Source organism: Xyrauchen texanus, chromosome 11 (assembly GCF_025860055.1).
Source record: "Xyrauchen texanus isolate HMW12.3.18 chromosome 11, RBS_HiC_50CHRs, whole genome shotgun sequence".
NCBI lineage: Eukaryota > Metazoa > Chordata > Actinopteri > Cypriniformes > Catostomidae > Xyrauchen > Xyrauchen texanus.
This window is the reverse complement of record NC_068286.1, coordinates 37,584,145-37,608,169: the sequence shown is the minus strand read 5'-3', so window position 1 is coordinate 37,608,169 and position 24,025 is coordinate 37,584,145. Positions and strand designations below refer to the sequence as shown.

The 24,025-nt window shown below is 38.3% G+C and overlaps 1 protein-coding gene across 2 annotated transcripts in view; it reads left to right on the top strand.

Moving 5' to 3' along the window:
* grk4 (G protein-coupled receptor kinase 4) overlaps positions 1–23,236 on the top strand; it is a 54,399-nt gene extending 31,163 nt beyond the window's left edge. For both annotated transcript variants that reach the window (XM_052136886.1, XM_052136885.1), the window contains 9 exons: positions 351–491; positions 11,031–11,221; positions 13,503–13,540; positions 13,806–13,895; positions 14,189–14,397; positions 15,241–15,378; positions 16,143–16,280; positions 16,652–16,783; positions 19,206–23,236. In XM_052136886.1, the coding sequence (XP_051992846.1) occupies positions 351–491; positions 11,031–11,221; positions 13,503–13,540; positions 13,806–13,895; positions 14,189–14,397; positions 15,241–15,378; positions 16,143–16,280; positions 16,652–16,783; positions 19,206–19,253 (1,125 nt within the window). In that variant the 3' untranslated portion in view covers positions 19,254–23,236. The remainder of the gene's footprint in view (positions 1–350; positions 492–11,030; positions 11,222–13,502; positions 13,541–13,805; positions 13,896–14,188; positions 14,398–15,240; positions 15,379–16,142; positions 16,281–16,651; positions 16,784–19,205) is intronic.
* The last annotated feature ends 789 nt before the right edge of the window (positions 23,237–24,025 follow it).

Here is a 24,025-nt window from a genome sequence, read left to right as displayed (position 1 = left end):
TAAAAATTAATTTGTCTCATTTTAATAATATTTAAGTGAACTGTAAAATGCTAAAAGGTTATTTTAATGTTGAGATCACAAAAAAGGGTGACCAGTCACAACATCCTAACATACACTTTCACTTATACGTTCATATTTTTTAACCAAAAGTATAAATGTTGAAGAAATGTGTATTTTATTTGTATTTACCCAGTTACCTTTCAAAAGAAAATGCAATATAATTTGAGAGAGAAGCAGAAGTCCAATGTCACAACAAGCAAAAAGCATTTTTACCTTCCTGTAATTTTTCCTCAGTCCTTTTAATTTCCCTCTTTCATTCTATTTATCTTTTCCACCATATGCGTCTTCAGGTTTGTGCCTGCCAGGTTCGTGCCACTGGTAAGATGTACGCCTGTAAAAAGCTGGAGAAGAAACGGGTGAAGAAAAGAAAAGGTGAAGCAATGGCATTAAATGAAAAACGCATTTTAGAAAAAGTTAACAGTAGTTTTGTAGTAAGTACTACTTTCTTTTTATTCCTCATTTTTTACCTTTAATCTGACGGTCACAGTTGCATGTTGGTCTTGTCTGTATTATTTGTGTATTAAGAGTTTGACACTCTCTCTGTGATTCAGTTTCTGTGAGGAGTTTTTCCAGCTGTATAAGAAGCAAATCTTTTATTCAGATGCTTTATTATGGGTAACATCACTAAATACAGTATTGTCAAAAGTAGAAGTTAACAACTAATTGCTGGGTGTTTCTTCAAATAATGGCACTTTTTGACCCTGTGAACTTAATATAAACTTAAAATAAGCTCTATTAAAATATACGTCATACTCTCACTAGTTCATATAATTTGCCCACTAACAATGTCCAACTGTAGACATACACGTATCTCAGGAGAATCCTGTTATTTATGTGATTTTTCTGAAATGTCATGAACCCTCTCTTTACACCACATCTAAAATTATGGATTGTTTTTGATAGCATTCTGTGGTGGAAATAACACCTTTTTTTAAAATGAAATGGCAGACATTTGTCTTGTTAAGGCTAATTTCATAGCTAGCATTTTATGTATTCTAAATACACACAATTAATATTCATATTGTGCATAACTTACAAAAAGCAAAATTTTCACTCTTTGTTTCGATTATCATGATATTTGAATATTGAACTGGGTCTGGTAACAGGATAAAACAAGAAAATCTATTTTTAAAAAGGCATTTGAAAAGTAGTTGTAAATAAATGAAGACTTGGTAAAAGTTTCCAGGTCCGTTTTAATATAACCTTATAATAAAATCAACTCCTGTGACATTAAATTGCTCAAAGTTGATGAAACACCCTGCTATGAATTGAATTATTTTCTTACCTCCTCACTAGCTTAATCGCAAAGAGATGCCTCTGCTTTATAACAGCTGTTTGGCTATGATCCCTAATGTCAGTCATAAAGTTTCCTTTAATATTACTGTTTAAAAAGAAGAATTTATAGAGTAAAAAGATTTTCAAATAAAACGTATATCACCTAGCAGCCCTAAACAACCTTTAAATAGCCTCAACAAACTTTGAAAGAGTGTAATTTTAACGACGTCCCTGATACTGTTGATCTGCTATGAGTTTTTTCTTTGTCTTTGTTGTATTCTATAGAAATAAATTAGTGCTTTCAAAGAATTAACACTGTTAGTGAATGCTGAAACTATTCCAAGGTTGTTTAAACATTGCTTCGTGATATTTAAAAAAAACACAGAAACTATTTCACTCTATGAATAGGGTTCTGAGAGACCACGGTTTCCCTGTGACATTTACCCATTTCGTAGAGCGCAACATTGACCAGCCACTTTTTTTAGTGGCCTAGGTTCTGGAAGCATTTTTCCCATTTATTTTCTCCAGAGATCTAAGCCTTGAACCAAAGCAACCATCTCTCAGATTGATCACAACATTACAACATTTGATTCAAAGCAAAAATGTCCTAAAATAAGAAATAAAGACAAGCACGAAAGAAGGTGTATTTGTGGAAGAATGAATGAACTGCTCAACCCACACTGAAAAAACAAACAAACAAACTGTTACGCGGTTCAAGGATGGGAAATCAGGAGGCGGTAACCAGCTGAGCAGTCAACGTAAACTTTAATGATACAAAGGAATTTAAACATAACATAAAACAAACACGTACACAGACACGTGTATACACACACACACACACACACACACACATACACAGCGGCCGCATCTCTCGCTCTCTCTAGCGTCCCCGGCTCCTCCTTTATCTCTCTCCCGCTGATTAGGCAACTCGGCACCGGGCGTGCATCCTCTCGGCCCCTCCTCCTGAACACGTACACAAAAAACAACAACGATTTGTTGGCTTAGCAACCATAACGTTTTAATAAATAGCTTCTACACAGAAGTGCACATATTTATATCATTTTTAGCTTTGCTTCATTTTTATAAATATACATTTTAAGGTGAAGTTAGAGAGTTACATAAAGTAAATGAATAACCGTGAGCTCCTTAAACGTCTTTATCTTACAAATGCATAACATTAAGATTTGAAGTACTGCTAACTCAAGCAATCAAGTACAGAACCGAGGTTGTGGGGAATACACATATGCCCTTGCATTTGAATAATTTAAGCATGTTTGTTCGGTCAAAAGGAACTTTTGTGAGCATTTAATTTATAGGCAATTTTATAGTTGTTTTACTGTAAATTGCTGTTTCGTGTAAAGCCACCATTAGGGTGATTATAGTGTTTGCGTATGTAGTTAACTTGAATCCTCTTCAATCCATGTAATGTTTTCTTTGCACTTGTGAATATGCATAGCTGATGTGCATCTTTATGTGCACTTCTGTGTGGAATCAAGTTTGCCTGACCTCGGTTATTATTTTCAGAGCACAAAGCATTGTAAAAAAAGAATATTGGATCAGCCAGGGTTCAGTTTTTTATCCTTTTAATGTTCTTATCAGAAAACTCACTCCTGAATTTTTTGCTCTAACACTACAATTTAACAGGTAATTATCTGGGTTACTTAGCTTGGATCCGCCATCTTTTAAAACTTTATCACAACCCTGCTTGCGGCAATTCCTGTTTACACAGTAACAGCGACTTCTTTGATTTACATTTATGCATTTGGCAGATGCTTTTATCCAAAGCGACTTACTGTGCACTTAATTAAGGGACAATCCCCCCCGGAGCAACCTGGAGTTTAAGTGCCTTGCTCAAGGACACAATGGTGGTGACTGTGGGGATCAAACCAGAGACCTTCTGATTAACGGTTATGTTTCTGATTAACAGTTATGTGCTTTAGCCCACTACACCACCACTCCATTGATTGATGGATCTAACTAAATTCAGGATTATAGGTAGTGTGATACTTCATTCCAAATTCTGCAATTAAACATGATTTTTGAAAAATCATGTGGTGGGTCTGTCTTAAAAAGTTTATACGTTATCACTAAAAGCAATTTTTCTGTGGAGATTTTGAATGGGAGTTTTGCTTCAAGAACCCTACATTTGCACTCTAAAGATATAAATGTTTTTATTAAAATATTTACTTGTAATGTGTTGATTAAATGAACTGAAGGGTTATACTGTAGTACTATATAGTAGAAAACCAATACAAAGTACACTTAAAGAGAATGGCAGAATTCATTGATACGATACACTGCTTTTGTAGAGAATACATTTTTCTATTACTGGTGTGTGTAATGCTCGTGCCATTTTGTGATTTTGAAAAAAAAAATGTCATTCTAATATAATTTCAAACCTTTATTCATTTAATTTTTCTGTGGAACACACAGGGAGATGTTCGGCAAATATCCTGGCTTCTCTTTACTATAAGGTGGAAGTGAATGACGATGCTGTAATTGTCCAAATATGACACAAAAGGCACTATAAAATGGTCCACATGACTTCTGTTTTGTACTGCAAGTCTTTGCTGAAAGATTTCCATCTCTCAGATCTCATTCGTGCCATTTTTTTATTTACGTGGAAGCAGTAAATTCCATCAATTAATTATTCTGTGAATTTAATCGCATGGCTTTAAATGAAGTGGTATATAGCACATGAGTTGCATGGACCACTTTTATGATACATTTACAGTATAGTGCTTTTCTTTTGTCATATTTGGAGCTTGACAGCCACGGTCATGGAGAAAAAAAAATTCTCCCCATGAATTACATGTAAGAAAGAAAATCATACGAGTTCACAATGACCAGAGGGCGAGTGTAAATGAAAACTGCCCACTAAAACGGATCTTAAACATTTTAGGATCCTAAAATAATGGAAAATTTTTAATAGAGACCAGCCAAGTGAACATGTCCACACACACTCATAGCACACAGCGCCTGCAGTGTAATGTCAACCTCTGATTCATTCCACTACAGCTGTAGAGCACCCAATCCTCTGTCCACCCACCCACACACTAACACACACACGCTCCATAGCCATATACACATACAGGTGTGTTGTGCTTAGTACTGCTGTGATGTGCAAGTGTCTGTTAGATATATAACGTTTGTAAGAGAATATGTGTGTTTGCAAGAAGAACATATATGCATTTGTGTGTGTGTGTGTGTGTGTGTGTGTGTGTGTGTGTGTGTGTGTGTGTGTGTGTGTGTGTTCACAGTGAACGATTGCTCCTCATGAACTACTTCACAAATGAGAACATCTCTGTTGCCTAGCAACGCTGACCAAACAGCAGCGGAGTCAAGTGCTCTAAAACCTAAACCCACACACACACACACCTCTCTCCAGCTGCAGAGCTTATTCAGTATAAGTATAAACAGACTCATATTTAAAGTTGGGGGATGTCAAGTAAACTCCAACAGTATAAAGTGGAATAATGCCATGAATAATGTGAGCTGTGAATGATGAGAAACAGATTTTTTTGTCTCTTTGATTATGTCTACAGTATACATTACTTCCCCATCAAAGCCAAAATACACCTACACAGAAACTGAGAAATTAAATATTTTTTTGATTGTACAAAATCTGAGCATAGTTGAGCCAATTTGACATAGTAGACATTCTGTATTACAGTATAAATATATACATACACCAATCAGCCACAATATTAAACCCACCTGCCTAATATTGTGTAGGTCCCCCTCGTGCCGCCAAAACAGCGCCAACTGCCCCTCACTGGATGATTTTTGTTTTTTGCACAATTCAGATTAAATTCTAGAGACTATTCTATGTGAAAATCCCATGAGATCAGCAGTTGCAGAAATTCTCTGTAACACCTGTTTGTGTTGTTCTGCCTACTGAAGTGTTTTCTTCACTGTATATACTGCGCGTTGCTCATACAGCTGAAAGTTTACTCTGGAGTAAACAGGTGGTACTACAAGCTTGCATTTCTCAGGAAACTTCCTTATTATGGTCCGGGGGCATGCGATTAATTGTGTAATTTTTTTTAACGTGTTATTTTTGGTAAAATTAATCGCACTGAATTAAAGTGTTAAATCGACAGCCCTAATATATACAGTGGGTACGGAAAGTATTCAGACCCCCTTACATTTTTCACTCTTTGTTATATTGCAGCCATTTGCTAAAATCATTTAAGTTAATTTTTTTTCCTCATTATTGTACACACAGCACCCCATATTGACAGAAAAACACAGAATTGTTGACATTTTTGCACATTTATTAAAAAAGAAAAACTGAAATATCACATGGTCCTAAGTATTCAGACCCTTTGCTGTGACACTCATATATTTAACTCAGGTGCTGTCCATTTCTTCTGATCGTCCTTGAGATGGTTCTACACCTTCAATTGAGTCCAGCTGTGTTTGATTATACTGATTGGACTTGATTAGGAAAGCCACACACCTGTCTATATAAGACCTTACAGCTCACAGTGCATGAGAATCATGAGGTCAAAGGAACTGCCTGAAGAGCTCAGAGACAGAATTGTGGCAAGGCACAGATCTGGCCAAGGTTACAAAAAAATTTCTGCTGCCCATAAGGTTCATAAGAGCACAGTGGCCTCCATAATCCTTAAATGGAAGACGTTTGGGACGACCAGAACCCTTCCTAGAGCTGGCCGTCCGGCCAAACTGAGCTATCGGGGGAGAAGAGCCTTGGTGAGAGAGGTAAAGAAGAACCCAAAGATCACTGTGGCTGAGCTCCAGAGATGCAGTCGGGAGATGGGAGAAAGTTGTAGTAAGTCAACCATCACTGCAGCCATCCACCAGTCGGGGCTTTATGGCAGAGTGGCCCGACGGAAGCCTCTCCTCAGTGCAAGACACATGAAAGCCTGCATGGAGTTTGCTAAAAAACACCTGAAGGACTCCAAGATGGTGATAAATAAGATTCTCTGGTCTGATGAGACCAAGATAGAACTTTTTGGCCTTAATTCTAAGCAGTATGTGTGGAGAAAACCAGGCACTGCCCATCACCTGTCCAATACAGTCTCAACAGTGAAGCATGGTGGTGGCAGCATCATGCTGTGGGGGTGTTATTCAGCTGCAGGGACAGGACGACTGGTTGCAATCGAGGGAAAGATGAATGCGGCCAAGTACAGGGATATCCTGGACGAAAACCTTCTCCAGAGTGCTCTGGACCTCAGACTGGGCCGAAGGTTCACCTTCCAACAAGACAATGACCCTAAGCACACCGCTAAAATAACAAAGGAGTGGCTTCACAACAACTCCGTGACTGTTCTTGAATGGCCCAGCCAGAGCCCTGACTTAAACCCAATTGAGCATCTCTGGAGAGACCTGAAAATGGCTGTCCACCAACGTTTACCATCCAACCTGACAGAACTGGAGAGGATCTGCAAGGAGGAATGGCAGAGGATACCCAAATCCAGATGTGAAAAACTTGTTGCATCTTTCCCAAAAAGACTCATGGCTGTATTAGATCAAAAGGGTGCTTCTACTAAATACTGAACAAAGGGTCTGAATACTTAGGACCATGTGATATTTCAGTTTTTCTTTTTTAATAAATGTGCAAAAATGTCAACAATTCTGTGTTTTTCTGTCAATATGGGGTGCTGTGTGTACAATAATGAGGAAAAAAAATTAACTTAAATGATTTTAGCAAATGACTGCAATATAACAAAGAGTGAAAAATTTAAGGGGGTCTGAATACTTTCCGTACCCACTGTATATATATGTGTATATACAAAAGTCTGAGACCACATTGAATGTCTGGGATTTTCAAATCTAATTTAATCCTTGAAATAAACAAAAAAAGTTTTAGGAATGAAAAATTTGCAATTGATTGCAGCTGTGGCTCAGTTGGTAGAGCGGGTCGGCCACTAATTGCAGGGTTGGCGGCCCACACGACTCCACATGCTGAAGTGTCCTTGGGCAAGACACTGAAACCCAAGTTCCAATGGCAGGCTAGCACCTTGCATGGCAGCTCTGCCGCCATTGGTGTATGAATGTGTGTGTCACAGTGTAAAGCGCTTTGAATTTCGTTAAGGTTATTAAAGGTGCTATAAGTGCAGACCATTTACGCCTCTCATTCACACTCAATCGAGAACAGATACTTTCAGAAACACACTTGTGTTGCATACTTCGGTAAATTTACTATGTTAGGAACTGTCGTAACCTCCGTTCCCTGATGGAGGGAATGAGACTTTGTGTCAATGTAGTGACACAAGGGATCGCTCTTCAGAGCATCGAACACCTCTCATTCTTTGAAAAAAGGCCAACGAGAATTTGCATGCCACTGCCCCCGGTCGTGTTTTCCTAGGGACTTACCATCCACTGCGTCGTGGTGTGCGGCTATAGCGGTTACGTATACCTTTCAAGGTGGAGGGGGACAGCCGCCCTTCCAGCCGCTCCTGCAGGAAGAAAAGCACTGACCTGACTGTGCATCTCTTTGGGTCGGGAAGAACACCAAATCACGAACAAAAGCCACTTCAGGGCATAAAGCTGCCTGGTAGAGGGAGCTCTGGCTTGAGTGATCGTGTCTATGACTGCTGGTTGTAGGCCAATTAGATCTTCCGCATCCCGTCCAAGGGCCAGACGTGGAGGTTCCAGAGGTCTGGCCGCAGGTGCCAGATTGTGCCCCTTCCCTGAGAAAGAAGATCCTTCCTCAGAAGAATCTGCCAGGGAGGGGCTGTCGCGAGGAGCGTGAGGTCCGAGAACCAAGTCTGGGAGGGCCAGTATGGGGCCCACGAGGGTGACTTGTTCCTCATCCTCCCTGACTTTGCACAGGGTCTATGCAAGAAGGCTCACTGGGGGGAATGCGTATTTGCGCAGCCCCCGGGTGCCAGCGCCTGTCCCGAGGGTGGCTCCTGTCAGGGAATACCAGAGCGGGCAGTGGGAGGATTCCCAGGAAGCGAACAGGTCTACCTGTGCTTTGCTGAATCAACTCCAAATCGAGTCTCCACTCTCCACTGAGCGTTGCCTGCTGCGACAGCGCGTCCACTGTGGCGTTGAGGCTGCCCAGGATATGAGTGGCCCCCAGCAACCTCAGCCACTGCTGACTCCAGAGGAGATGGCGGGCGAGTTGCAACTTGTGACGAGAGCGTACACCGCCTTGGTGATTTATATATGCTACTGTCGCTGTGTTGTCGGACCGGACCAACACATGCTTCCCCTGGATCAACGGAAATAGCCTCCGCAGGGTGAGTAGTAAAGCCACGGTCCTGACCAGGAATTGGCGGCTGCGTACCCATTGCACACGGCGCCCCAGCCCAGTTTTGAGGCATCTGTGGTGAGCACGACACGTCTGGACACTTGCTGTAGGGGAACTCCTGTCCATAGAAATGCAAGGTCTGTCCAAGGGCTGAATAAGTGGTGGCAGAGCAGCGTGATAGCTATGCGAAGTGTGCCGCAGTGCCAAACCCATCTCGGGACTCGAGTCTGAAGCCAGTGCTGAAGCGGTCTCATATTCATCAACCCAAGGGTCGTGTCTGCCGCTGAGGAAGCCATATACCCCAGGAGCCTCAAAGAGTTTCAGTGGAACCGCTGTCCTCCGAGTCTAACTCCATGCCAAGAGAAGAGATGCTCTGAACCAGGGAGCAAACGAGCGTGCTGGGAAACGGGAGGTCCGCGGGAATTTCCCAGTGAAACTGCGCCCATTGAACTCCCCAAATCACCTCCAGCGCCAGCTGGGCCGGCCTCATACCCGTGGGTAGAACACGCAGCGCGGGGGGCGGCTAGAGCGGCTTTCCCGCAGAAGAAGGAAAGCCGCGATCACAATGTTGCCATGGTCATATTATCGCAATGAAAACATAAACCATCCACAAACGCTGCCTCAGTGTGATTGCTACCCAGACACGCGAGGCAGTGCCCGTTGGACAACTGAATCCAGAAATCACACAAAGATGGTGTGATGATGTTCGACGTCAATGTGTGTGCTCTAATAGAGAAAATATATTCTTTAGCAGGAATATACACTCTTTTAGAGTCCCCAGGGGTGAAATCTGCACTCAACGTGCAGAAGGAGAGATAGCCGCTGGAAATGCGCTGAATATCCAACAGCATATGCTTTTTATGAGGTGAATGGTACAGCAGTAGTATTCAGCTCGCTGATAGTACAACCACTTGGCTCCGAAGAAAAAATCTGAATGGAATTGCATTCCAGCTCCTTTTATACCCATATGTCTAGGGGAGTGGCATACAAATTCTACTCACCAATTCTCATTGGCCTTTTCTCAAAGAATGGGAGGTGTTCGGGGCTCTCAAGAGGGACCCCTAGTGTCACTACATCGCTACAATGTCGATTGAGTGACAGAAGGGGAAACAAAGTTTTCAAATTAAAACCGATTCATGTGGACGAAGCCTGAGTTTCTGCATTATTTGTGACATTCTCAAATAATGTTGGGTAAACATGGATCATCAGGTAAATTAAGTAATTTACTTTTTCTATGTTAAAAAACTTTCTCCTATCCAACCTTAATATGCAGAGACAGCTATAAGTAAGCCATTCATAGATACATTTTCTTGAAAATTGTAAGCACTTTGTCTCTCTGGCACTCTGAAAATCTTCTGTTTGATTTGACAATGACATTTACTCTAACCAATTCTGTGAGTTGGCGGACGGGAGACGTATTTGGAAAGTATATTTTTGCAATTCTATTTGATGGTGCAAGTGTCACAGAAATTACATACATCAGCTTTAACCTAATGCACCAAATATTATGAAATTCATGTTATCAAATCAACTTTATACTCAAATGCTAATATTAATGTTAATTATAAATGTACTTTATATTATTTTGTATTAATATGCTTTGTATATTAAAACAGATAAATACACTGAAGCCTTTTCAGTTGTTGTCTCAGACTTTTGGACCCCACTCTACATATACAGATATATATATAGATTATTATTTTACATTAAGACCACTCTGATTTGGTCCCTATCAGTGTCCCGTTGGCATTAAAAGGTCCTTTGATTGCCCTCATTGGATTGTTAAGCTGCAGGTTCCCACAGTTACATCAACTTCTTGTGTAAGTTCACAGCCTGTTCCCACATCTGTATACTTCTGAAACCCGACCAGCTAAAATTATGGTTGTAAACACTAAAGGGTGAAACCCCCACCTTAGCACTGTGGTTTTCAACTTCTGCTGCGTTTCTTATGACATGTCACTCAACAGATCATAGTGGACATGCTGGTGAGAAATTATAATACACTGGAGTGATACTGAGATGTAGCGCTGGCTGGTCAACTTCGAATGTACTTCTGTGGAATTGGCCTTATGATTTTTGGAAAAAACTTCTCATAGACTCATAGACCCAAGCCATATCTAGGGACCAGCATTTTATTAAGTCTTACGGGTTCAACTCACAACACCTTAATGACTGCATAGAAATGCCCTGCAACCACCCAGAACACCCTAGCATCTTGTAGTGAGTTTTGTGTGGGCAAGCACAACTCGTCTCCTGAAATTTTTTTTATCTAGTTTAATTGCCTTTTCTGCACACAAATGCAGTCAAAATTTCAGTATAGCAACATTTATACTGTTTTACATGCACCGCACGCAATGTTTGTATCCTGCCTTAATTCGTGAATAGATAACAATGCACCTCTCTCTCTCTCTCTCTCTCTCTCTCTTTCTCTCTCTGTCACTCTCTCTCTCTCTCATATTTTCTTTCCTAGGTTTGTTTGGCATATGCATATGAGACTAAGGATGCAATATGTTTGGTGCTGACTATAATGAATGGTGGTGACCTAAAGTTTCATATCTATAACATGGGAAACTCTGGCTTTGATGAGCAGCGTGCAATCTTTTATGCAGCAGAGATCTGCTGTGGCTTAGAGGACCTACATCGAGAAAGGATCATCTACAGGTGTGTGTGTGTGTGTGTGTGTGTGTGTGTGTGTGTGTGTGTGTGTTCTTTTTGTCTGCATGTATTCATACTGTCCACAGAAAAAAACCAGGACCTGTTGTGAAAGTCATGCATTGACATATGCATGATTAATATTGCAAATTCTGAGGATGCCACATTTTGGCATTGGTAAAGCCATTTCTTATGTCACTTCACATTTGAATATATCTTGATTTTTAATCTATTTTGAATAAAGCTGAAAAAACTGCACACTGCTTTAGCTTACAAGAAATCCAATATTTTTTGAGATGGCAAATTTAGCAGCCCAGATCACTAAACTTTATACTACCACCACCATAAACAGTGGCCCTAAACATTATTTGGATGCTTAAGTCATACTTAAAAATGTATAAATGTCAAAATATCAAACCAAGTGGCAATTATTTTTAAACAAACAAGTTTATTTACTCTCATGAAACTCTAAATGGCATGGCACAAGCTGATAGGTCCTTTGAGCATGTAATTTATAAGCCAATCAACTTGCATACTTAATGGTCCAAGCTGATATGTCCACTGACATGCAGTCTGTTAGCAAGTCAACTTGCATATCTCTTTGTCTAACATTTAAATTTTCTCAGTTGTATGCAAGTAAGCCAGGTTCACTGCTGGATGTAATGAGAGGTTTCTTTCTGAAACCCTCCTCCTCCCCAGCACCACTGGTCTAGATCTGTTTCAAGTTGATTTTATTTATTATTTACAGTATGTCTTATTGTTCTGCAGCAGTATGTCCTACAGCAGGGGTTTTCAAATTGGGTGAAAGTGAGCCTCCCCCTAGAGAACATGAAGACAGCCGTGCACCCCCCCAATCCAACTTTTCCACACAGCCGTGCACCTCCCCCACACATACACACACTTTTTTTTTTAAGATAAACTTTTTTTATTAACATTCCATTTTAAATTCAGTTTCATTTTGAAATAGATTATATTTTTTCTTAACATTTCAAACACGTTTGTCTTTCTTTTTAAAACATATTGTGAATACATAATTTGCAACACATTTTTACCACATTCAAGCAATTGGGAAACTGTTAAAATTAGCCTTCTGAACAGAATACTCCACAGACAAAAAAACTAAACGAAGTATTATCAACATAGACAGACAGAACAAACATAGAACGAAATCAGCACGATGGACAGCTCTATTTTCTGATCATTGAACAGATAACCCTCGATGGTCAAATAACTAAACTGGAAACATGTTCATTAACAGTCACAAGCTACTAATGTTATCTCAATTGAATAAGAGCTATTTTGGAGATTTTAGGCTATTTAAGCCAATTCAACTTTGAAAACATCAGACACAACATCAGCTATGGACAGCACTGTTTTGTCACAGTATCAAATGTGTAAAAATCACTTCCATATAGGCCTAAGTTAAGCCAAAAAACTAAATTTATAAAAAATTCTGATTGACGATTTTGCCTCTTCATTTTCATCGCCCCTACATCAGTGGGAACAATGAGTCTGACTTTTTGATGCACACAGGTGATCGCTGCGGGGCTGCACGGTAGAAAGGAATAAACGTAAATCGTCCTCCACCTGCAGCCTTGATCGGTATTTGCTTTTAAGCAGGGTCAAAGCGTAAACCTGCACAGGTGAAGGGGATGAGGACTTTCATTGCCTTTCGAGAGATGTGGGGAAACTCAGTCCTGTATGTAAAGCAACGCGATATGACGCTTCAGTCGCCTAGAGCTAAAAGTCTGGATTTCTCTCTTTTGTGTTTGCAATTCTTTCAGCTTTCTGTCAAAAAATTATACTATACTTATACTATCATTTGCTAGTACCTCTTTGCAAATAACACACTGTGGCAGCGGCGCCTCAACAGGGCCGGTCCACGAAAATCCCAACTTTAAATATTCTTGATCATACTTCCTCCGTTATTTTGCTTGGCCCGGAATCTGCCTCCTCTCCTGTATACTTTTGTATTGTAGACACTACAAAGCGATCCATTTTGCAATACGCATATGTATAACATGCACTTTAACACGCAAGCTGTGTACGGACGTGAACCCGTGCTGCGCCTCCCCTGGGGCTCTCTGGCACCCCCTTCGACAATTGAAAACCTCTGTCCTACAGAATTTCTTATTTATGTCTAATTGTCTAAATTACTTGTGTTAAGAGGTCTAGCATCATTTGTTTTGCATATTGAACTTTGTTTGAGATTTTGTTATCTAATGCCATGAAATTACCACTATTATAGTATTGTTATTAGAGTTCTATTCTATAAATTACTTTTTTACAGAGACCTGAAACCTGAGAATATTCTCCTAGATGACCGTGGTAAGCAGCTTTGATTCACACACTACCTATGTTATACAGTTTGTTTCTGCTGTGCTTTTCCTTGTTTGTCTTCACCCTAATTATTACTCTTGAACTCTTATTACACCTTATTAACACCTTGATGTTCTACATCAACTTTTCAATTATTGTTACTTCTTTTATCAAAGCATTTATCTCTATGAGAATGCATGGAGTGTATAGAAGTGTCATGTTTGGGCTTGTTAGGACCAATGCTGAATGTTTTTAATGGGATGTTAATCTCCAGGGCACATCCGTATATCAGATCTGGGTTTGGCCGTCCAGATTCCAGAAGGAGAGACGATACGAGGGCGTGTTGGCACAGTGGGATATATGGGTAAGATCCAATCACATTCTGTATCTCTTCACCCATCTATGTCAGTGTTGTAGATCAGTGGTTCTCAACTAGTGAGTAGTGACCCAGAAGATGCAGGTCTGTTCTTATAGAGTTGCAGACATCAGGAAAATACAATGGCAAATGCAAGAATTAAAATGCAATAGGTAAGCAAAAAATAAATAGGTTTGTAAATACATAGTTCAGTGTTTGTTCCATGTTTAAAGTTTACAAAATTGGCAGTTTTCCTTTTCAGCTTATGTCATTTTAAAAATGTTGTTTGTGTGTGTTTTCAGCACCAGAGGTCATTCAAAACGAGAGCTACACCTTCAGTCCTGACTGGTGGGGTTTGGGCTGTCTCATTTACGAGATGATTCAGGGTCAGTCTCCGTTCCGCCGTCGTAAAGAGCGTGTGAAGAGGGAGGAAGTAGACCACCGCGTGTGCGAAGACCAGGAGGAATACTCAGACAAATTCTCTGAAGATGCTAAAGACATCTGCCGACAGGTGGACACTTTATACTCTGTAGTACTGTTGAAGAAATATGAAATTGGGTTTCACCAAAATATGAAACCCAATTTTATTTTCATTCTTACAGGAAACAAAAGAGGAGATGTAAGGCAGAATGGGCAAATGAGCTGTAGCTCCCAAAGTTCATTCAGATCATTTTAAACTAAAGGAACAGTTCACCCAAATATGTAAATATTCTCATCATTTACTCACTGTCATGCCATCCCGGATATTTATGACTTTCTTTTGCTGAACACAAATGAATATTTTTAGTAGATTATCTCAGCTCTCTGGGTTTGTACAATGCAAGTGAATGGTGGCCAGAACTTTGAAGCTAAAAAAATGCATATAAAGAAAGCAGAAAAGGAATCCATTAGACTCTAGTTGTTTAATCCATGTCTTCAGAAGCAAAATGATGGGTGGGTGAGAAACTGATAAATATTTAAGTCCTTTTTAGTATAAATCTCTGCTTCACCCTCACACACATCAGGGATGGCATGAGGGTGAGTAAAGGATAAGAGAATAAAAAAAAAAATTGGTGAACTGTTCCTTTTACAATTAACATTTACTGTAAGTACATACATAGTGAAACAAAATTTTTGCATTCTGTCTGAACATCATGTTAAGGTAGAGGGGAGTTTCTTCATGAGAAAGAGTTATGTGGTTGTGGAGGAGTGTGTGTTGTTTAGTCCTCTCTCGTGGTGTTATGGAAGACACCCTCTAGGTCAGATTTAGTATCACGGTTCACTGGGATTTTTACTCTTCTGGGTGCTTTTTTTCATTGTTTGACATGATTTCCTCTGTCTGAGATCACTTTCCCTCTTTTTCTGGACTCTACAGTTGTTATGTAAAGATCCAAAGGAGCGCTTGGGATGCAAAGGTTGCGGAGCTGCTGAAGTCAAACTGCATCCCATTTTCCGCAACATCAACTTCAAGCGATTGGAGGCCAACATGCTGGATCCGCCCTTCTGTCCTGATGTGAGTTAATGATTGGCCCATTTCATGCTCAGATTTTCCCATTGAACTAAGTATGAAAATTAGATGCTATGGTGTTTTAGTCAAGTAAAGCAAGCAGGAGTTTGGCTGAAGTTCACATCTCAATTCACATACATACACTACACACTAAAATTATAGACTAGGTTGGTGATTAGAAAGCACATTATTTTCAGTAAGTAAAAAGACAGTACACCGATGCATCTTGATACCACAGGCCCCTTTGTGGCATACTGCTTGCATTAGCATCTAGCTAATTTAATTACCATAAAAGTTATTATTACTTTTCCACTTTATTTTTTGTATTTACAAACTGGCATACTATTTTAACTGTACTAAGTGACATGTGTCCAGACAATTTGAGATCTATTGCTTGTCAGAGATGCTAGTTCAAATCTGGCTCGCACCAATTCTGTCTACCTTTTTTATCAGGGACAGTAAGGGACAGTAAAACCGCTCACAGAGAGATGTAGTACATTATGTATACTGTCTATTCTTTTATGCTGCATGCTTATGAGTTTCTAGAGTATTTTGTGTCTAATGCAATCATTTTCAGACATGTATAAGTGTCCAAATACATTTTGGGCCACTTTATATACATTTCACATGTTTTGAAGTGATGAAAATGCTATGATGTACAGTATACTGAATGTTTATATTTGATTTTTTCTCTGTTGTAGTATTGCAGTCTGATTAGATCATCAGGTTGCAGGTTTGTTTATGCATGTCTTATCTGCTGTTTCTCCCAGCCGCGTGCAGTGTACTGCAAGGATGTTCTGGACATTGAGCAGTTTTCCACAGTCAAAGGTGTAAACCTTGATCCTACAGACGATGACTTCTACCACAAGTTTGTAACAGGGAGTGTCTCCATCCCCTGGCAGAATGAGGTACTGCACTCTGGTCAGTCCTTAACAGTAAAATGTTTTGTAAATGCACGGCTGTGAAGTAGTTCAAGGTTTGATGACCACAGTGCAGTTGCTTATCACTTTGCCACCTTCTGACTGAACAGACGCTTTTGAACTAGTAATCATTGTTCGGCTGTTTCTGAGCTAGATAGTTAATCGGTGACAGTAGTTCAATGGGCAAGCACATTTTAGGGATTAAACTTCAAAAATGTCTTGTGATAATCTCAAATGAGAAAGAATTTAAAACATAACTGAGAAATCCATTAAGTATCATGAGCTACAAAAGAGTCAACTCATGACTAGAATGACTAGAACAAAGAGTGTATAATCGTGTGCTTGTGTGTGTATTTCAGATGATTGAGATGGAGTGCTTTAAGGAGATTAATGTATTCGAGATGGACGGAGCACTGTGTTCTGATCTGGATGTGAACAGGCCAAACCCCGCACCCAAACGAGGATTCTTCTACCGCTTATTCCACAGAGAGGCAAGTGCTAGCGTGCCACCCACTCTGGTCAGAAGGGGTGTGGCTTGGCTCTTTCCAAACAGAGAGGTCCCAACTTCTTCAATTGGTTTAGGTCCTTATGTACACTTGTTTACCATTTATGAACTTCAATGATAAATCCTCTGCTTGACCATACTTTTAATTTCTATCTCATTGGTGATAGTCACACAAGGGGGAGAAAGTGTCCCAAATTAAATGTTTTGGTTTACATAGCACATAGAGAAATATTTTGAATCTTATTGTTCAACTCTGTGATGTGAATGTTGCCTGTATTTCGTTCTCTCTCATTTTTGTGTTTATATGGTGGACACAAATCTACTATACTCTTTTCAACTAAGCTTAATTTAGCTTTACTTATAAAAATTGTCTGCAACAATTTTCATCGTCGAATAGTCGTTTGATCTCTTTTAACATAACATGAGATCAGAGCAGCACTGCAGCTCGCGCCTGACTGAGGAGAGGAAGAATTACAGAGATCACAGTCCAGATGCCCTCTAAACCTTCCAAACAGCTTCATCTTATATAGATCATAAAGTACAAGGGAATTATACAAAAAAAATAAGTAAATACAGAAGCACTCTCGTTGTGGAATAAGCGGAGCCGGAGCTCTTTAAAATCTTAAATGCAGTTATATTTAATGCGTTATAGCTTTATTAAAGTTCAAATAATATGGAAGCAGATCTTTACTGAATTAAACTTAATAAAAAGTATTTTTTCCCTTTTAGAGGTTTTTTTAAAAGATGACTTTGTCCTCTTTATTGTTAGTAAGCATGTTTAATAAAACCTTTTAAGTCGCTGCACAGGCTGAATAATCGGTTTAGAGCTAATGATTAATCGTTGCAATAATCGCCGAAAAGTCGAATAATCGTTCTAATAATCTTTACATTAATCGATTATCAAAATAATCCTTAGTTGCAGCCCTAATAATAAGTCATTATCAAAATAAGTGACAAACACGTCCCTTGAGTTTTCAGTCATGAAAAATATTTCAAAAAGTAACAAAATAAATCATATAATAATAATAATTTAAAAGGCGTCATTCTATGAATTAACCTTTTATTAAATAAAAAAACATGGTTTTACTTTATATTTTTTACATACAGTTTTTTTGGAAATTATATTTGAATTTAGTAATTGCCTGAAAACCTGCTTGTGCATGTGGTTAAGCAAGCACTTCTATGACATTATATATTTTTACTCTTTTTGTTTTCTTAGATTAAAGGAATAGTTCACCCAAAAATGAAATGTTCTCATAATTTACTCACCTTCATGCCATCCCAGATGTGTATGACTTTCTTCTTCTGCTGAACACATATTATGATTTTCTTGAAGAATATTTGAGCTCTGTAGTTTCATACAATGCAAGTGAATGGGTGCCAAAATATTTACATTCCAAAAAGCACATAAAGGCATCATAAAAGTAATCTATACAACCCCAGTAGATAAATCCATATATTCAGAAGTGATAGGTGTGGATGAGAAACAGATTAAAATGTAAGTATTTTTTTTCTAGAAATTCTCCTCCCTGCCCAGTATGGAGTGATATGCATGAAGAATGTGATTCACCAAAAACACAAGAAGAAAAATGTGAAAGTGATCTGTATCTCACCCAAAACTTGTATTTTCAAAATACAAAAAATTATAGAAAAGTACTTCTAAGGTCAAAGTTCAGAAGAAGAAGAGGCTGCTCAAATGTGCATATAGTGATTTTCCCACCGTGTTCAAAAATGTACTTAATATAAGTGTCCTGGGCCGAGAAAGTTTAAGAACCCCTGATTTAATCTAATGACCGAATATAGCAATGTCTGCCAGTGCCTGATTTAGCTGTGGTTTATTTTGATAAAGGTGCGGTTCTATGTGTCATGGCCAAAAGCAGACCTTACCGTGCAAGCTCATAGAAGAAAAAGCCCCAGAAACCACCTGAGCAAATGACATTTTCAGAGAAATCTCGCAGCATGCTGCATTGAAACGGCTTACTTGCAAACTGAGCAAATTTTAATGTTAAGCAAAGAGAGAACTTTCAAGAGTTTTCACGCATGTTGAGTGCCCAAAAGTACCGAAAACTTTGAAAAGAAGAAAAAGAATAATCCTTTGAAGAAAAATAGGGTCTCCTAACTTTCAGTGCTTGGGCCCTAATAAACTTTGAAGATCAATAGCTTCCGCACCTTGCCGTTTTGTTTTTATTAACCCCTCCCCTCTAATCACCCGGCTCCGTTCTGGGTTGTAATGCCCGTCAATGTTTGATTTGAAGGATAGTTTTGTTTAATTTTGTATGATAAACAGTTTTGGTACTGTGTTGGGTCTCCACTTGATATCCACCACTGGGGTCAGAAGCAAAATCAGTTGAGAATCACTGCCTTCTCCACATTCAACATAACTTGTCACTTTGTTCCTCCATTTGCAGGTTTGTTTTAGAAGTGCCATCAGTGAGGAGGAGGAGAAGCCATCTTGACTTTTTAAACCACTCCCACTTCCTATCAGCTGCCAATCAGAATGCTAAACGTTTGAATGTTCAACTGTATTTATGAACTGTATTAAACTGTATCATAACTATAAAGTAAAGGGTATGAGTTTAAAGACTTTTGTACATTTGTACTTGAACTGTGTAGATGTATATTTTCACTAAAGGTTGTATTGTACAAAAAGCCATTGAAATACCACTTGAATGCATATATATAATGTTTTTATTGTTATTATTTTTCATCTGTAATGAATATGAAATGTGTATTTTTTTTAAGCACAATATCTACATTCAGGTTTTAATGTCCTGTCTGCCTTTTGTATGTTCAGTTGTTTGGCTGGTCAGATTTGGTGCACTTGTGTGCAGTGGGGTAAGAAAAGGTAACTATTTAATATATCATCATAATGTCATTACAACCAATCTGTGTTTTTAAAAAGCCAATGCCGATGTTTAGAGAGCAGTGTGGCTGATGGCTTATGGCTGATGTTATGCCAATATACAGTATACAATTTAATGAAGATAGTAAATACCTTCAAGACGTACATGATTTTTTACGAATGGATCTGACACAAGAGGGAGCAGATGAGGCAAGTTCCAAATGGCCAAATATCAGTTGAATAATTAGCCTGACCGATATATCGGTCTATCACTTCAATGGTGATTACCAATGTATTTTAAAACAGTCAGTGCATGAAGTAACCCCAACATCCTGGACATCTGTGTATCAGGTGGCTAACCCCTGTCCTTATTTATGTGCACCAGCTGCTTGTTTAAAAATACATAAACACCTTTACACTCCTTTGTAGTTATTTCCATATTGCTCTATGTGAATGTTAAATGATGTCACGTAACATTACATTCTGATGCAGAAGAAACGGTGATACGGACAGGAAATTGTACTTTATACATATGTATGGTATGCGCAAGTAGTGGTCGACCGAAGTCTTTTTTTTTTGGCTTGAGAAAATAAATAAATTGTACTTTTAAAAAGAATGCATAAAATAATGCAAGGGGAGTCACCCCAATTTGGCAGCCACCATTTTTAGATCACATTACCAACCGAATGCTACTCAACTTATTTTAGTAACTCGTATTTTACTAAAATCGTATTTTAAATATCTCATTTTCTGTTTGTGGTTGCATGCTTGGAATTTTTTTTTACATGCAACCACAAAATGGTATGTGCTAAATCTAACAAATAATTACTAGTACACCTTTAAAAGGGCTGTTGGTAGATTTTTGAACGGACATACAGAGTAACTAACAATTCTTTGAATTAGTCAAGTAAGCATGGTTATTTGCCAGTGCAGATAATCTTAAAATGATCAAATATTAGGCCTTGTCTATACAGATCACTCTATCAAGGTTTCAGTTTTGATGGGAGGAATTAGGACTGCTTTTTAGGGCATTACGAGTGTAAGTTGTTCTTTGCTAATTTCCACTGCGTTCAGTTCAGTTATCCTGACATTTACCCAAAACTACATTGTGACCTTTAGTGCCATCAGGAAACTTTACAGTGGTTTTAACCAGGCCAGTATAAACTACCTAAATATAAATATTTAATCTTTACATTTGCTCACAGGACAGCTCTTAAATGAGCTGTTGATGTTGCCTTAGGTGTCATATCTTCAATGAATATTCCAAATTGAGTGTGAATGTGTGTGTATGCATTCCTGTATGGCAGTGAGTTAAAGGGCATGATTTTTTCCATACTTTAAGCCTCAGGCCATGAGACACATATGGTGTCTGATTGATCTGTTAATGCACACTGTGCGATTTGTTTGTCATTGACGTGCATATAAACTTTGCATTATCTTTATGTTCCATATTATTGCTTTTTTGTTGCCTTTTGTTTGTAATTAGTTATTTTTGTTTGTATTTAAATGGCATTATTTGAATCACAAAATGAATGCTTCCATCCTAAGTTGGAAACTAGTCTCACATTTACCTCTACCATCATTCCAAAACTAGTAAACAAACAAAAACAGCATATATTCTTACTCCTTTTGACTTTTCCTCAAATGCCTTTATAAACAACATTTTGTTTTCATGCAATTCTTTGAAGCTGAAGTGTGTCATTTTTCAGTGTTAATATACAGATATAATTACAAGTAAGCCATTCATAGGTTAGCCATTAGATTTCCCCCGAAACTTGTAAATACTGTGGCTCTGTGGTGCCATCTTTGGAGTGTCTGTTTAAAGTGATAGTTCACCCTAAAATGAATATTCTCTCAACATTTACCTACCCTCATGCCATCCCTGATGTGTATGACATACATTTTCTTCTGAACACAAATAAAAAAATGTTTTTTAAGAATATTTCAGCTCTGTTGGTCCATACAATGCAAGTGAATGGTGGCCAGAACTTTTAAGCTCCAAAAAGCACATAAGTGCAGCGTAAAAGTTATCCATTTGACTCTGGTTTTTAAATTCAGTCTTTTGAAGTGATATGATAGACCTGGGTGACAAACAGATCAATATCTAAGTCCTTTTTACTATAAATTCTCCACCTTTTCCAGTAGGTGGTGATATGCACAAAGAATGTGAATCACCAAAAACAAAAGAAGAACACTTAGGAGAAATTAGAGCATTTAGAAATGCTGGTGAAAGTTGAGTTATGGTAAAAAAGATTCCTCACTCATACCTATCAAATCACTTCTGAAGACATGGATTTAACTACTAGAGTCATATTGATTACTTACATTCTACCTATATATGTTTTTTGGAGCTTCAAAGTTCAGGCCACCATTCACTTGCATTGAATGGACTGACAGAGCTACGATATTTTTCTTAAAGTCTGTTTAGCAGAATAAAGAAAGTCAAACATATCTGAGATGACATGAGGGTGAGTAACTCATGAGAGCATTTTCATTTTAGGGTGATCTGTTCCTTTAAGAATCCAGACCAGAATCACACAGTAAAATTGGCTCATCTAATGGTGTGAGTTTTAGGCGTGACTATCTGACTGTTTGACCAATAGCAGATGGGAGATAGAAAAACCCTTTTTGAAAACCTGTCATTATTTATGCATTTCTGTTCAATAATGACATTAGTGGCGCAGAAATTACACACTTCAGCTTTAACATCTTTGACAGTAAATCTTAAATAGGAATCACTGTTTGCTGTTCACTGACATTACCTCTAACTAGTTTTCACCCATGCTATCTCTCTCTTTATAAGGTTAAAAGGAGCTTTATGGTCCCTTTTACAAAGCTGTGAACTCTTCTTCTTTTATTCCCATATGTGCATGTTCTACTGTATCCATGGTTTGACACGAGGACAAGCATCCACTTCAGTTGACAATAAAAATATGTGGTGACTAAAGGCCCTTAAGAACTTGTGATTTCTGTAAAATTCAAAAAAGCTTATATATTTAAAAATGATGCTGCATTTTTCACTCATGCCCTAATCTGTTTTTTTTTCTTCTGTGTAGTCACATCTTTGATTCAGATACTCTGTAAAATATTAAATGACTTAAACCTACTCTTTTTGTGCATCTATAAAGATAAACAAGTGCCAAAACAAGCCATTGTATGTATATTGGATTGATATGTGCATTCAAGTCAAAGGTGAATTGTGTTATTTTGTTAAATGTTGAAACACTTTGTCCTGTCCCGGCTTATTGTGTTGTGGCTCTTAAACACTGTGGCACTATTGTTCTGTTTGTTTGAGCATCCCGACCACCCCAACATTGACTCGGCCAATTCAGTTAGTTTGCGGCAGAACTATCTGTTTGTCCAACTAATGGCAGAAAAGGAAATGTTGAGGAAATGTTTTGGCCTGTACACAAATGAGTTCTTTCTCCACTGTTCCTGAACATTCTTTTTAAATTCTATCACACTGTTAATATTTAGTTAATGCCTCTTTCTGGTTTATATAAATCCATCTTAAATATCTGCACAAAGTGCAATTATTTGTAAAATCATTTTTATCCACTGATTAGTTGATATTAAGCATCCACTAATAATGCAAGCTTTAGTTGCATGCCAACTGGTGCCAACATGGCAGATAATGGGATGCCATGATGCCATGATTTATGATCTGTCTTTCAAGCCACTGACGCTAACAGAACTGTGAAAGCTCTATCTGGTCTTGTACCATACCTGACATCTGGAATTATTAAATGAAACACTGCCATTTGTATAAATCTTTCCGGTCTTGTCATGTGTAACTGTGAAGGCTGTGGATAGTTGGGCTGTGGGAACACTTTCTCACCAGTTGATATATCTACACTGTAAAAAATAAACTTACATTTTGTCAGGCAAATTTTATTTTAAAAGCTGGTTGAACTATCAAGTGTAGAAAAAGTTGAGATTACTTCAAAATTCAGAAAGATTAACATTTATAACTTTGTGTGTGATCAACTTAAAATTTTAAACAGCAAGAACATACAATGTCAAGTTTTGACTAAAAGGTAGAACTTGCAGTCTTTTGAGCATGCTCAGTCTGATCAATGCTGAGGATTTGCTGCTAGTTTGGTTTGCTACCAAATATTACAGAAGATTGTCTTATTTAATATAATATAATTTATGTTATGTAAATATTGATTAGTGCCATTTTGATGTTGGAATTTTTGATTGACCTTAATAGTTGGCGACAATGCACTATCGTGCACTAAATATACTGCATATTGTTTATTTAGTGGATTTTCTGTAGAGACTTTGTGAACATCTGTGCAGTGAAAACTTCATGTTTACTGTAGTAGGTCAGTGAAGGCCAGGGCTCCCGCTGGAAAATCAGGAATTATTAGGCAATTTAACAAT